This window comes from Coloeus monedula, assembly GCF_965178545.1.
Source record: "Coloeus monedula genome assembly, chromosome: 25".
Classification (NCBI taxonomy): Eukaryota; Metazoa; Chordata; class Aves; order Passeriformes; family Corvidae; genus Coloeus; species Coloeus monedula.
This window is the reverse complement of record NC_138805.1, coordinates 580,153-594,872: the sequence shown is the minus strand read 5'-3', so window position 1 is coordinate 594,872 and position 14,720 is coordinate 580,153. Positions and strand designations below refer to the sequence as shown.

General features: G+C 55.0%; 1 protein-coding gene across 1 annotated transcript in view; it reads right to left on the bottom strand.

Annotated features, from left to right (window-relative positions):
• Positions 1-4,293: 4,293 nt before the first annotated feature.
• The window catches only part of ARHGAP32 (Rho GTPase activating protein 32), a gene marked incomplete at its 3' end in the record, with an annotated part of 172,213 nt that continues 161,786 nt past the window's right edge, over positions 4,294-14,720 (bottom strand). Inside the window, exons 20-25 of the mRNA XM_082297092.1 lie at positions 12,430-12,631; positions 11,514-11,659; positions 10,522-10,596; positions 9,115-9,966; positions 7,611-8,479; positions 4,294-6,525 (exon numbers count right to left, since the gene is read on the bottom strand). Of these exons, the coding sequence (XP_082153218.1) occupies positions 4,294-6,525; positions 7,611-8,479; positions 9,115-9,966; positions 10,522-10,596; positions 11,514-11,659; positions 12,430-12,631 (4,376 nt within the window). The remainder of the gene's footprint in view (positions 6,526-7,610; positions 8,480-9,114; positions 9,967-10,521; positions 10,597-11,513; positions 11,660-12,429; positions 12,632-14,720) is intronic.

The window sequence follows — 14,720 nt, the reverse complement described above, 5'->3', positions numbered from 1 at the left end:
CCAGGCTGGCTCTCCCTGTTTTGTTTTTTTAACTACACTGTTAATTAACAAGGCAGAGGAAAAAATACACACAGGCACAGCAGAGTAGTTTTTAACCTGGCTTGATTAATGCTGTCAAGTTGCACATCTGAGTGTGAGCTCAGTGGGACTGTTGCTTTTGTTTAATACCACAAGACACCTCAGTCTGGATTGTTGCATTACAGTACAAATAAAAAACAGAAACAAAACCACATCTGCATCATACAAGGTGAGAAGAATATGAGAATTCTAAATATTTACAGAGAAGGGCAAGTGGGGAAACCACAAAAAATATTTACATAAAAATACATGAGCTTGTCGGCATATACATTTTACACCAGTTCACAAAAAAAGACACTCTATAAATTAAAGTGAAGGGAACTCCAAAGGTAACCCAAGACTTTCTGGGATGTTTCTTTCATGCGGCTCAGGGAAAGAAAAATCAAGTCTTCTACAGCAGGAAAATGAACGGCAAAACAACAACCCTTTTCTCCCCCCCTCCCTCCCCCCAGCTGGACGAGGCAGGACTCTGCACACAGGAGGAATGGTGCTGTTTGCTCACACCACACCATGCCTTTCACACCGGGACCCGGGGCGCTGGGAAAACAGGAACGTGCCTAAGCCGCCGCAACGAAAGGAAGGAAAACAACTTCTCACCCAGATTTCCTGACATTTAACACATCACTCGAGTCAATGCCCTGTCACCAGCCTGGGGGATGGCAGAGCACACTTGAGGTTCTGTCCCTTCTGGGCTCGAAGAGGAACAGGACGTTTTCAAGTCGGTTTTGGTTTTGTGTAGCAACTTACTACCACTGTGCAATCCTTACTAATCCCCCCAGTGATGAGCAGGGCAGGGGGATCACTGCAAAGACAGAGGCACAACGTTGTGGGGGTGTTCTCAGAGATGCATATAGATATCACCTGATAAGACTCTGCAAAAGTCAGAAATTAATGCTTTACATAAGACTTCATAGGGGCCAAGTCCTCATTACTCACCCACTGACTGCACTCCCCTTCCCAAGGAAGGTCTCCTGGGGCTCACGTCCTACTCCAAAGCAGAGGTGAAAATCCAGAGCTGGAGCACACTCCTGGACCCCCATTCCTGCGTGCACTGGGAGACCCTCGTCTGGAAACGGAGGGAGTGGCAGCTGAAGATGCAGACAGCGCCCATGTGAGGGAACTGCTGAGGAACAGAGCTGCTGTCACCTCGTGGGGACGTGGTTAGGCAAGGAATTACTGAGCCCGAGCACAACTGCACTTGGATTAGAGAATTACCTGCGCTGCTGTCCCCCTGCTCTCCACTCCTCTGCTGGGACACAGGACTGGGCTGTCACCTTCCTCCACCTCACCCACCCCGGACTCCTGGTGTCACCTCCCCGCCTTGCTCTGATGCACCCTTTCCAACCTCACCTATGAATTTTGGGATTAATGAGGATGTAGAACTCTCTGTAGGACCAGCAGACTGAGCCCAGAGCAGGAGCAGGACTGCATAGTTCACTGTATGGCTTGGCAGGGCGGGATCGTGCGGGATGCTGAAGCCGTGGGCAGAAGCAACAACAAAAGGTGTTGGTCTATGTTATTTGGGAAAAGCTGGTGCCTTCACCTTTCTGAATTCTGTACTGTGGCTCAGTAGTGCTGGACACGAGTTTGGGTTCTTGGAGAGCTTCCACCCTTGGAGCACACCTGGCTGGGGCTGCGTGCCTAGGGGGAGATGGCAGGGAGTCACTGCTGTCTTCTTCCTCTCGTTCCCAAAAGGCTGTTTGCAGCAGCCCTCTGGGTTAGGGTACAAGTGAGCACTTCCAGGAGCCCTTTGGGAAAGGTTTGTTTCCGATGGGATGAGCGGGTGCTTCGCACCTGGCACTTCACACAACGCAGGGAGAGCCCGGCTCGGGCGGGAGCAGCACGGCACTGAGGAGCAGGGGCTGCCCAGGGATGGCACTTGGGCTCTACAGGGAGACAGTGGCTTCGAGCAGGAAAATCCAGAGGCGTTTACAAATAGTGGGAGCTGGGAGCAGCCCCTTGTAGTGGCAGGATAGTCCTAGCTGATGTAAGGCCCAGGCGGAGGGAGGGAGAGGCTGCGGGGCACGGGGGGAGTTAAGGCTTTCACAGAGAGAGAGGTGGGACCTGCAGCTCTCGTTACCTGAATCCCAAATAGCCTGAATCCCAAATAGCCTGAACCAAACACTTGTCCCTGCTTCAACTGGAGACCTGGCAGGTATCCAGGGGCTGAGGCTGGTCCTGCTACAACACAGCTCTGCTGAGAGCACAGATAATCCAGCCTGGCTCCCAAGGAACCGGGGCAGCTCAGCCTTTCCTTGGAGCTACTGCCAGTGGAGACAGCCTAGCTCACCCAGTGGCCCCTCTGTGTGTAGTTCTGTCTGTTTTCCTTAAAAGAAAACATTACAAAAAGCATTCCCTCACCAAAAACCCCAACCCCTCTACCTGGGAATTCCTCGTGAGGAGATTGTGGTAACCTGGATCACAGTGCTGCTTTTTTCTTTTTTTTTTTCTTCCTTCTTTCCTACTGCCAGATTTCATTCTGTAACATGTGAGAACTCTTCTAAACAAAATGCTTAAAACACCAGCATTGCACAATAAAACAGAACCAGAAGGTAGTTACTGAAACAGCCCCAGACAAGGCTCCAAGGTTAAAAGAAGCAAACAGCTACAGACTAGTCAGCAACTAGAAGCAGGTTTTCCTTAGGATTTAAAAGTCCCAAAATAGCCATGAAACTTTTTTGTTCAAAAAAACCCCACCTAAGCAGCTGTGTGCTAAGTGCAGGACTTCCAGGTTTTTTCATAAAACATTAGAGATTTGAAACAGGTAGAGAAGTTCTTCAACCACACAGAACAGGAATGGCCCTGGAATTTATCAGCAAACATTTAAAAACTTCTAAATCTCAAGTATTGCTTGCAAGCCCTGCCTAATGGGATGGATGTGCTTTATTTGTACAGGGGGTGTGAGTCCTGGGGAATCTGAGAGGCAGCATGAGGGGCTGCCAGGCTGTTTTTACAATATCAGAGCTTTTCAACAGCTTGGACACCATATTTGGTGTATTTTAGAGTGCACTGGCCTTCTGTCCCTACTCACTGAGTACTGGGGGAGCTGCACCTGGGCACAGCACTACTCCCTGTGTGCCACAACTCTACAGGGATCTCTGCCCAACACGGAATGCAGAGGCTGCAGAGAGCCTGGAGAACTCCAGCTTAAGCTCAGCAGGAGCATTCCCTGATGGAATTGCTGCAGGACCTGGCCCAGGGTAGCTGCTCATGCAGACAACTTGTCACACACAGCTGGCAAGGTGGGCTCTGATTTACATAATACTATAGACTTTTAAAAAATCTATTGTTCTAGTATTGTTTGCAGTGAGATGACACAGTCTGGCCAGCCACAGGATGGAATGAGCTCATCTAGGCCACGGAGAGCCTTGCAGCAAAGAGGAAGAACTGGCATGGAATGGGTGTGCTGTTCTGGGAGTAGGGTTTGGTGTAGTTTTGTGTTTTATTTCTTTTGGTGTGAGAAATGCAAACCTGCCCTACATGGCTCCCGCAGCTGGCCTCTGCTTACAATAGAGAAATGTGAAGGAACTGGACTCCTTGTAGGCAGAAGCAGCTTGTTAAGCAAGAAATGTAACAAGTGAGACCTGTTGTGAGCTAGCTTCGGAGCCTATTCCACAGGTTTGAAGTCAAAACAGGCCCCCACCCACCTTGGAGCAGCTGCAGTGGGTGCACCATGCCCACGGGAGAGGCAGGGCCTCAGCATGAACCCAGGAGAGGATCCCTGGGGAGCCTTTCCCCCAGCCCCACTCTTGCTGTTAACTCCAAGGAGCAGTGGTTCCTCCACAGTGTGGCAGGGAGCCCCTTTCCCGGGAGCCAGCCTGGGACAGGCAGTTTGCAGCAGGAGAGAGCTGCAGGCACAGTCCATCGTGCACAGCCCATCGTGCATGGGACCGTGGGTGTGGGGAGGAGCAGCCAGTGTCACGTCTGGGAAGGGAAAACTTCCCTCCCTGCCCCAACAGCTTCTGTGTCAGCCCTGCCCGGCCTCTGGCAACACCTGTGTGCCAACAGCCTGCCCTGTCCTCCCAGGTGGCTCAAAACTACATGAAAATCTATAGCTCTACTACGTAAAAACAGTGAGTGGGGGCTGGGGGGGCTGAGGGGGGTTTGCTTTGCTCACCGGGGCAGGGTCGGGGGGTTTTTTTCCATCACTGAAAAAATAAAACAGTCCACTGTCCAGCAGAGGCTGCTTAGACTCTATCCCTCGTCCTCCCCAGCTCACTCGACGTGCACCTCTGTCTCGGGCCTCTGCAGACACAGCTCTGTGGGCAGGAAGGCTCCCTGCCCCAGCGCCGTGGCGTAAGTTCTGCTGTGCACGTGGGGGAAGCCGGGGGGCACGAAGCCCCCTGCTCCAGCATAGCCCCCTCTTTGGTGCTGAGGCAGGGTATGGTAATCCTCCAGATTATCGTACTGGGACACCACAGTCATCGTGCTTTGGCGCTTGCCCAGGGTTTGGTAGGGGTACAGCAGGGCAGAGTCCCTCTCCATGGGCTCGGGGTGCTGCATCCGGAGGCTGTGGCTCCGCTCGGGCTTGGGCGGCGGTGCCACGGAAGGGGCAGCGTGTTCCTCCTCCTTGTAGCAGTCTCTGGAGTGCTTCTCCATGGATGCTCTGCCTCGGGGCCTCTCCAGGTCTGGCCTGTCCTCTGCCAGCCTCCCCTCCTTGTGGTTCAGCCTCAGGGTCTCCTGGCCGGCCGTGATGTACTTGCTGCCCGAGTGCTGGTAGCCCATGGGCTCGGACGGCTCTGGGCCACCCTTAGGCCTGTACTCGGAGTAGGGGGGCCCGTTTTTGGGTTCGGAAGGCTGCCTATGGCTCGCTTCCTGCTGCAAATGCGTCCTGTGCTCGCTGCTGCTGCCACCCGGCTCGTGCATCTTCCTGTTCCGGATGCTGCTCTGCTTCTGGGGCAGGGATGGCTTCTCGGGCTGCCCGTTCCCGTAGCCCCCGCCGTGGTAGTGGGCTCTGTCCAGCTCGGGCTCTGCGTGCTGCCCGTAGTAACGCTCATCCCCCTCGGGCGTGGCCGCCTTGGCCGGGTACCTGCCCTCCTTCCCTTCGGCCACCGTGAGCAGCCCGCTCTTGCCGGGATCCGATTTGCTGCGCAGGTGGACGGAGTCCAGGCCCCCCAGCTCGTCCGGCAGCAGCGGGGCCACGTTGTCGTACTGGGACATGAGGGGCCCTTTGACCTTCTGGCGCGTGCGGCTCTCGCGGCGGATGGACTGCATGCGGTACTTCTCCATGTCCTCCAGGTCCCAGGACATGTACATGTGCTTGATGTCCGGGGCGGGGGGCACATCCCTGCTCACAAAGCTGTGCTCCTTGCCCAGGTGGTTGATGAGCCCTGCCCGGGGGTAGGCAGCCAGGCTGGGGTAGCGGTACAGCCCCTTGCCCTGCAGCCGGGACGTGTAGGGGCCGAACTCGCGGCCGGGCAGGCCGTGGAAGGGCCGCACCCGCACGGTGCTGTAGGGATCCAGGTCGTAGAAGCTCCCGTCGGCCGCGGTGTAGTAGGGGGAGCTGGAGGAGCTGGAGTAGGGACTGTAGCGATAATGGACCCGCCCATTCTCGAAGTAAGGCTGGAGCTGCGTGACGTGGTAGTCGGAGTGGGGCTGATATGGCTTGTACTGGTAGAGGGGCCGCGGGCAGTACATGGGCTCGTCGTCTGGAGGCACCTCCGTGCGGGAGATGGGCACAGAGCGGATGGCGGCGGCGGCGGCCGGGCTGGGCACGTGCAGCGACTGCACCCTGCGGATGGTGGGGTACGGGGGGGCCTCCTCGGCGTAGCCGGTGCCCCGCAGCCCCGTGGGGCTCACGGAGGACACGAAGTCGGTGCGGCCGCGGGGCTTGGGGTGCAGGCCCGCGGCAGAGCCCTTGCCCTGCGTGCCGTAGGAGCTGTAGCGCGCGCCCGCAGCAACGGGCGGCTCCGGGCGGGGCGGGTAGGGCTGGTGCTGCTCGGCCTTGCCGTGGTAGCTGTGGGCAGGGACGCTCTCAGGCCGGTACTGGTGCTTGGCGTGCAGGTAGCCGTCGGGCCCCACGGGCTCAGGGAGGCTCTCCGGCTTGGGGTGCGGCACGTACACCGGCTGCAGGGATGCGTGCTTGGGTGGCGGTGGCGGTGGCAGCAGCGCCTCCTCCACGGAGGATGCCAGCATGGAGGAGGCCAGGAAGGAGTGGTAGTTGGAGTTGTTGATGGTGTCCGTGTTGTTGGAGTGCATGGCTGCAGCGATCTTACTCTCCAGCGTCCTCACAGGCGGCACAGGCGGGGTGAAGCTGTAGGAGGAGGGCGCAGGGACGGACTCAGAGCGCAGGTGCAGCGGGGGAGCCCTCGTGCTCTCCCGAGGCTTTTCCAACTGGCTCTGGTGGCCTGCGGGCACAGAAGAGGAGCCACGGGTGCTGGAACTGCTCTCGGAGACAAAGCCAGGCACAGGCTCTGGAGGCTTCTCAGGTGCAGCGGTGCTCCACACCTGCAGGGAAGAAAGCAGCCAAAGTTAGGGACAAGCGGCTTTTCCCCTGCTGTTGTGTAGTTAGAACATCCCAGACACTCATGTGGGTCAGCTCCATTACAGCCTGTCTGTGCCTGGTTTGTTTGCTGGGCAAGGACAGATGTGTAAGTTCCCTCTCTCAGCATGGTGCCACTGGCAGATTTGGGGATTCATCACAACTGCTGTGTTCTGCAAATGCCAAACCAGAGGAAGGGGAGGAGGTGGCTGTCTCTTCACACAGTGCCCTCAGTGTTTTGTTAGGTGGTCTGCTTTTAAATGTATGATGTTAATGAAAACTTTCCTGGATTTAACCTGCTCAGGGTCCTGGTGAGCACATCAAGGAGTGCAATAGAGCAGAAATTCCTGCCTTAAATGTGGCTGCAGGGCTTAGGATGGGCTGCAGCCAGGCATGGGCTGGGGGGTTTGGATTTCTGACGGAACACTTCCATGTTTCAATCCTGCACAAGGAATCTGACCTGCTTTGTTTAACCCAATCACAGAATCATTTAGGTTGGAAAAGACCTCTGAGACTGTCGAGTCCAACCTGAGACTGATCCCCACCACCTTGTCACCAGCCCAGAGCACTGAATGCCATGTCCAGTTGTTCCTTGGACACTTCCAGGGATGGGGACTCCACCAGTTCCCTGGGCAGCCCCTTCCAGCACCTAACCACCCTTTCTGTGAAGAAATTCTTCCTATTGTCCAACCCAAACCCCCCTCGGCGCAGGTTAAGACTGTTCTTCTCATCCTGTCACTGACTGGACAAGACCCTAATCAGAATGCTGGAAGAGGACCTTGTCAGAGGATCCAAGAATTCTTGTTTCTGAGCACTCTAAACCATCATTCCCTCTGTCAGCTGCCTCTGCAGATACTTTTTTCCTTAAAACCAAGGAGAGTGGGTATACTGGGACGTTCCCTTGAGAAAGCAGCACAGGATTTCCCGCAAGGCTGTGTTATACCCACATCACTCCTGCTGTCCTGCGAATCCCCCCCGTTGCCATTTGGATTTGGACCGACTTTCCCAGTGCTCAGCACTCCAGAGGAGCTGTGCAGGGAGCAGCACGTACCTGCCCGGAGCCGCTGGGTGCTTTGGCCGCTGGCACCTGTCCCACAGCTGCCTGGTGCTCCTGTCTCTGTGCCGGGGCCGCGCGCGGCGCGGGCGGGACGGTGACATCCGCCGGGGGAGCAGCGCCGGGCGGGGCGTGGGGCTCAGCGGCCGTGCTGGGGAGGGTGCTCAGGTATGGCACCACGGCCGGGCCGCCCTTGTCCCCGGCAGGAGCCACGGATGGAGACTGCAGCTTGTCCTCGGCCGTGCAGGGAGCGTGCAGCTTGTCCCCAAGCAGGCCCGTGCGCAGGTGGGGCTGCTCCACAGCCAGCTCCGCGGCAGGCGGCTCCCGCTCGGGCAGCGCCCCTGGGCCGTGCGGGGCCGCGGGCTCCCAGTCCCCGCCGTGGGCCGGGAAAGGCTCCTTGTCCCCCGCTCTGCCGGGGTGGAAGCTGCACTGCTCCTGCTCCGCATCCCTGCTGCCAGGCGTGTCCCCGGGCACGCCCGCGTGGAGAGGCGGGGGCTCCTGGCCTCCAGGTGCGCCGGGAGGGTGGTTCTGCTCCCCGGCCGTGCCTTGGCAGTCCTGCTCTAAAGGTGCCCCGGGCTGGAAGTGCAGGCGGTTCTCGGGCAGAGCAGTGAACAGGTGGAGCTTGTCGGGAGCACCCGCAGAAAGATGGAGCTTTTCTAGAGCTGTGCCAGCTTCAGCCTCTCCATAATTTGTGCTTTCAGCATGAGCATCTCCTGGCCTTTTGTGGGACTGGGCGGATGCTTGCTGTGCGGACTCGGCTAACGCTAGGGCCAGCATGCGCGCTGCGTTTTTCGGAGGAGGAGGAGGGATAAGAGACACAGAACTGACGGGAACAGGATCCTGGGGGGAGTCGAGGGCAACTGCTCCTAATGGGGGGAAAATTGAGAGAGAGAGTGATTTTATGTTACCCAATAAGGAGAGTGACCTTAAGACTATTATAAAAAAATAGATGCTCTCCACACTTTCACAGTGGAAGTTCCTTCTGATGTGAAACACTTGTGTCTCACAGGCAAACGCTGCTCGACAGCACAGCAGTTCATCACAAAGAGGAAAAAACCCACGAGATTGTCTAAATCCTCTTGCATTTCTAGAGAGGTAGGAAGGAGGTAGCAGAGAATGAGATACCCTTACACAATTTTGATCATAAGGTTTTAGGTGGAAAGGTCCCTTCTTCGAGTGTTGGCAGATTTTTAATTTAAAAAAGGAAAGTCTTAGATGGTCTACTGGCTGAAATGATTGAGAAGGACATGCTAGAGATTTTCACGCATGACAGGATGGGAAAAAAAAAGCGGAATATAAAGCATTATGGAAATTATCCGAGATTTGTGTGATGTAGGGAGAAGGCAGAGGTTAAGACCTTACTGATCTGCACAGCCCTGCAAGACACTCGTGACCAGAACTGATGGGCAATCCCCTCTCCTAAAGGCACGCAGAGGAGGACGGTTCTGAGAGCAGCTCCCCTTTGGAACTTAAAGAAAGAATGGAGGAAAATGCACTGTACCTGGCTGTGTGTGTCCACCGGGTACAGTCTTATTCTGACTGCTTGGCATGGCTCTCTCCCCTTCTTCTGGCAACTCTGCTTTGCAAGCAGCCACTAGCTGGGGATGCTGCAGCTCTTGGTGGGCTCCTTCCCCTGCTCCTGTTTCACTGTTTTTCAGGGGCAAGGACATCTGGGTTGGGGACCTGTTTGTGATCTCAGTGATGCCAATCCCTTTGCTCCAGCTGGAAGCAGAGGAGTTCCTGGATGTGGTGGGCACTCCTCCCAGGGCCTCTGGCACACGGCTGGGCAGCACAAAGGAGGTGGGTTCTGTGGTCAGTGGTGGAGATTTGATAGGCTTTCGGGCTGTCTTGGGTGAGAAGCTGAGGGGTTTGCAGGCCTGCTCTTCCGTGGGGCTCAGGTCCAGCGTAAAGAAGGGACTCATCTTCTCCTGGAAAGGGGACACTGGCTCAGAGCTCGTGGCACTGCCCGGGGTCTGGGACTGGCTGCCTGATTCTAAATCCTTCTTGAGCAGGCTTGGCTTCTCCTTATTGATGTCAACAGACTCCAGCAGGGAGGTGCTGCTGTCCAGGCACTCGGACTCCGCCTGGGGGGGGCTGCACTGGAAGGACATGGGGTCAAAGTCCAGGCTGGCGACACCGATGTCCGGCGGGCTCAGGTCCACATCCTCCGAGGAGCGGGGAGAGATGAGGGCAGGGACATGGATGAGCCCCTCGTCCCCGTCGCTGTCGTCGTGGGGGAGGTTGTCATAGGAGTTGCAGCGGTTCATGTTCCCCAGGAGCTCCCCGTTGAAGGAGGCAGACAGGGCATCGCTGCTGGACCTGGGCCTTCGGGGCCGGAACAGTTTGGATTCACCTGGAACGAGGAGACACACATGGGTTAGTGACAGCACCTCCTGTCCAGGAGGCCAGGCCCTGTGGGCAGGGGTCAGAACAGTCCTAAGGCAGCAAGAGGTTCCCTGGTGATCTCTGCACACAAAGTAACATCGTTGGCAGTAACTGCTTATTACATTTGCTTAAACTCTTTTGCGTGACTTGATCTGAAACTAAGCTGTGTGCACAGGCAAAGACTAAATGTGCTGAAGCCCTTTCTCAGAGATGACTTTCCTTCACAGTGCTGTCCTATCAACCTTTAAATAGCGAGGGGAGGTGCCAAGGAATGAACATAAGCAGTGCCAGCTACACCAGAGCAAGAGGTTTGCTTTTTTTAATCTTCAAAGCAGGAGAAGCCATGAAGAGCATTTCTGTGAGACCCATCTGTGCTGGGAGCAGAAAGCTGCTTCATCAGTTAGCAAGTTCAGCTTCCCTGAAAGGGTGGAAAACCTGCCCTGTTTAATATCTGCAGCCAGAGATGACCAAGTGCCTCCCTTAATGCCCATTTCCTGGAAGTGCAGGTAGGATTCTGCCTTACCATCCACGGCATGCAGGGAGGTGAGGGACTCCTCGCTCTTGGCCGAGCGGAGCGTCCCGCTGTCTCCTCGTCCTCCTGAGGGAAGGAACCACACAGGGAAAGGATCAGTTAGGAAACGGGTTTACATTTAGCTGGGTAACGGTGGCAGGAAAAACATAAATGCGTTTCTAGCACCAACATCACTGTCTTGAGAGTAATTTTGTTTTGAGGGTGGGTTTCTGATTCTCATTTTACCTGGAAACCATAACTGACCCAAATGGTGACTGCTGCAGGTGACAGGTTGGGAAACAAATCCCCACAAGCAAAACCCCTCAAAAAGGGGGAAGGAAGGAACATTTACACACCCTGGTTTATGGGCACTAAACAAGTACAATTTCAGTCTCTGAGGAGACAGTCCCAAAGGGCATCACAGAGTGTGCGAGGACTGTGAGGGTAAGAATTTAAAGAGCGACCTGGGAGATGAGGGGATAAAAGTTCTCACAGGCCCACATTTTGGGATGTGTGGTGTGTTCTAGTGCAAAAACACGTTGGTATTTTTTAGTTTGGAAAGAGACAGAAAATTATATATGGAAAAGGCTGAGAATTCCACCTACATATCCTGGCTGTGGCTACAAAGGCTTGTTGGCTGCCTTCTCTGGGTACTCTGGTCCAGCTTTCGGAGGGAATGTTTGTGGGAAGGTGCCTTTCCCCTGTTTCATCTTCTGACAGCAGCAAGGGGAACCAGAACTGCATTCTCATTTCATAATGAGAGTGTCAGAAGGAATTACCCCGTGATTTATTACAGCAGCACCCACATCTTGTCTTTCCAAAGCTGCTCCAAGCAAAGCACGGAGGTGCAAGCCCTGGCAGGCTCCAGAGCTGCCTGAGATCCATCGGGAAAGAGCAGCTGCTGGAGGTGTCGTGCATGGCTTGGACGCTAGAAGGAGATAAAAGCCCGCTGCACACATCCCTCTGCACTGCTGAAATGCCCGGGTTTTGGAAGGGGGCCTCACCTGCCAGGGCTATGGCTTTCATTTCCGAGGGCTCGCTGGGGTTGCGCTGCAGTTTGCGCTTGGACACGGAGGAGGATTTTCCCAGGTTGAAGAAGGAACGCCAGCTCCCCACTGGAGACTTCTTCATCTTACTGGGAGGCCTTTTCCTGGGGAGAGAAAATGGAACACATGGATGGAGGGGGAGCTGCAGCTCAATCCTGGCTGCTTGTCATCAGCACTCTCTGCTTTCTGCTCAGAAACTCCTGGTTTCTGCTTGGAAACTCCCTCTTTTCCATAGCCGAGGACGTTTTCATTCTTCCAGCTCAGCCCTAAAGTCTTGCTAGGTGAATTCCCCCAGCCTCTGCAAAGCAGCTGCAGTGCAGGTGAGGAAAGGCTCCTCCTTGTCCAGTCCAGCAGCCAAGGGATGGATTTTATGGAAGAAGCCCCAGCTCTCTGGGAAGCTGGACAGCCATAAAGGTGTTCAAAAGCATCTCTCACTCCTGCTGTAAAACCACCTTTGTCTCCTCCACTGCCATATTTAATTTCTAGTGTCCTCAAGCCTGTCCAACTGCTCCACTTCAAGCGAACCTGGATCTGTGACAGGCACTTAGTCCTGAGATCTGGAAAACCCCAGCATCTGCAGGTGTTCACCCTGTTCACATTTCTGTGTGTGACTGGTCCAGGCATCTCTGCATCACAGACAACAGGGATTTATACATTTAATGATACCCCTGCTGAAAACAAGGGAGTAGAGCACAAATTATTTTTGTCCACCACACCACTGATGTGAGCTAAATCCTCCCAGAGTCCAAAGCAGGTGGAAAACTGGCTCCAATGCTTTACATATTTAACGAGTCTCAAGTCAATATAAGCAAATTCTTGCCATATTCAAAATAACACAGTTATGACACATGCTGGAAAGGAAACCTGTCTCTACCTTTCAGATGGGAAGTCTATAACTGTGTGGAACTTCCCCTGCAAAGCTGCTGGGCCTTCTCCCACTTCGATGTACTTGCTGTCTGCCACGATGGGAGAGTTGATCTGGGCCTGCGTCCGTGCCTGAGCCTCCTCCAGCGTGAGCAGCTTCGTGGAAGGGGAGGACACCAGCAGAGACTTGGGCCGGGACAAAGAGCTGTGCCCTGCAAGGAAAACCACAGGCAACAGGGAGAGTCAGCAAACAGCAGTGCAAAGATCAAAGCTCAGCTCTGTGTGTCTAGGGAGGTGCTGTGTTTTTCTGAACCTTTGTTATCCCAACCACCAAGACGTGGACAAAATGTGGTCACAATGTCACAGATACGTTGATGACTAAAAGAATAATGGCTTCGTGTATTAAAAAAAAAAAAAAAAAGCAGAGGGAAGCAGGTAGGATGGAAACCTTTGTGACATACTTTCCTTCATCTCTATTCAAGAGCATAAAGAAAATTATGTTTTCCTTTGTATAAAACCTGGGCCATTCCCAGATTCCACTTCTCGCTGCAGCAGGAAATGCCATGTGTGACTGAAACTGCTAAAAACCAAAGTGCACCTGGGCACAGCAAACAGAATCTGCTGTGTGCCCTGCCCGTGGCCTTTTACAGCTTGTGCCTGGTTTTGGAGACAAATGTGTAAAATTTCAAAGTAGATGCTGTTGCCTCCTGCTGCTGACAGGTTCAGTGGAGAGGAGATTACAGGGAGCCTGTTGTAGGAGCAGCTCTCCTGTGTCTGCCACTGCCTCTTGTACAGGTGTTTCTAAGGTTATTCCCAGGTGAGTTCGGGGCTGTGAGGGAGATGTGCCAGTGCAGAACATCCTGGTTGGTCCAGTCCCATGGCTGGCCCTGGAGCAGCACAGCTCTGTGGGAAGGATGCACAGTCTGGGGGGTGTGGGAGCTGTAAATGCTGTCCTGGGTGAAGTTCAGGTCTAAACAGGTCTGGCAGCACCCCTCTCACAGGTGGGTGCAGGAGCTGTGCTCACACCCAGAGGCTTCCAGGAAGCCATTCTGGGATGCAGAATTCCTGCACTTGGTCAATATGCTGCCCAACAGCCTGACCCTTCTCCCTGCCAGGTCTGTGTCAAAGCCACTGAATGCAAATGACCAAGTCATTAAACAATTAGCCGAATTTACACGGGCCATTCTAAGCCTGGATAATCATCTGGCTGGGATTCGGGGCATGCTTATCTTCCTTCCCCTGGCAGAGTCAGCCTGCTGGGGCTGGCACTGCTCAGCCAAGCTAACCTCTGGCTTCCATGGTGTGAGGAGCCAATTCAGTTTTGCTATGGCTGTCAGAGGCATGTGGAGGAGGGGTGCACATGTGCCATGTGCAGGAGGCAACCAGAAGCAGCCTGGGCTCTGGGGGGACTCTGCCTGGCAACACCTCCCATGGGGCAGGCAGTAGGACGCTGTGGAGGAGCTTCTCCAATCAGGTCGAGAAAGGTCTCCACCCATGGATGGCACAGGAAGGCTGGACCAGACCAGTGGTTCCCTGTCAGCAGGCGGACTTTGGGAGGGGCCAGGGGGTAGAAAAACCAACTGCACTGCTGCTCGTGGGGCTTGCTGCTGTTTGCTGGTGTTTGCCAGCTGGCTCGCTCGCTCCTTTGCCCTGGCCCCAGCCTGCCTTCTGGCTCTGCTGCCCTCGCTGGCTCGCCCTCGCACCTGTCCTGCCTTCCTGTGCCACTTCACCCCATGTCCTTGCCCGGGCTGCCCGCATCCTTCCCTGCCGTGACCCCGTCCAGGCTCCTGGTGCTCCTGGTGCTCCGTCCGAGCGCCCACTCGCCGCACGTCCAGGGCCGTCGCCCCTCGGGAGCAGCCCCAGGAAGGCAGCGAGCACGGCCCCCACCTGGGCACCCACAGCACTGCCCTGACCTGCTGGGGGTAATGCCCTCTTCTTCCCTCTGTCCCCTCTCTCTCCTCTCCCCCAATCCTTTTCCATTCTCCTTTCTTCTTTTCTGTCTCTTCCATACCTCTTTCGTTTGGGCAACTCCTTTTCCTTCTCTTTTTTGTTACCAATAAATGGTTCTCAGATACAACGTTTGCCTTGTTTGGCTTCATTTCCTTCCCGACCATCCATTTTTAAAACTCCTCGCAGTTTCGCCACAGTGGAACACAACACATGGACTTAGAACTGCCTTATGGCAGGAGAAAAAGCTGGACTTGGATCAACTCTGCCAGCCTAAGCAGAGGTAGGGTTTGTTTAAAAGAAGGGAGCAGCAAATACAGTGGAAACCCAGCTCTGTGCAGTCCCCAGGTGGGG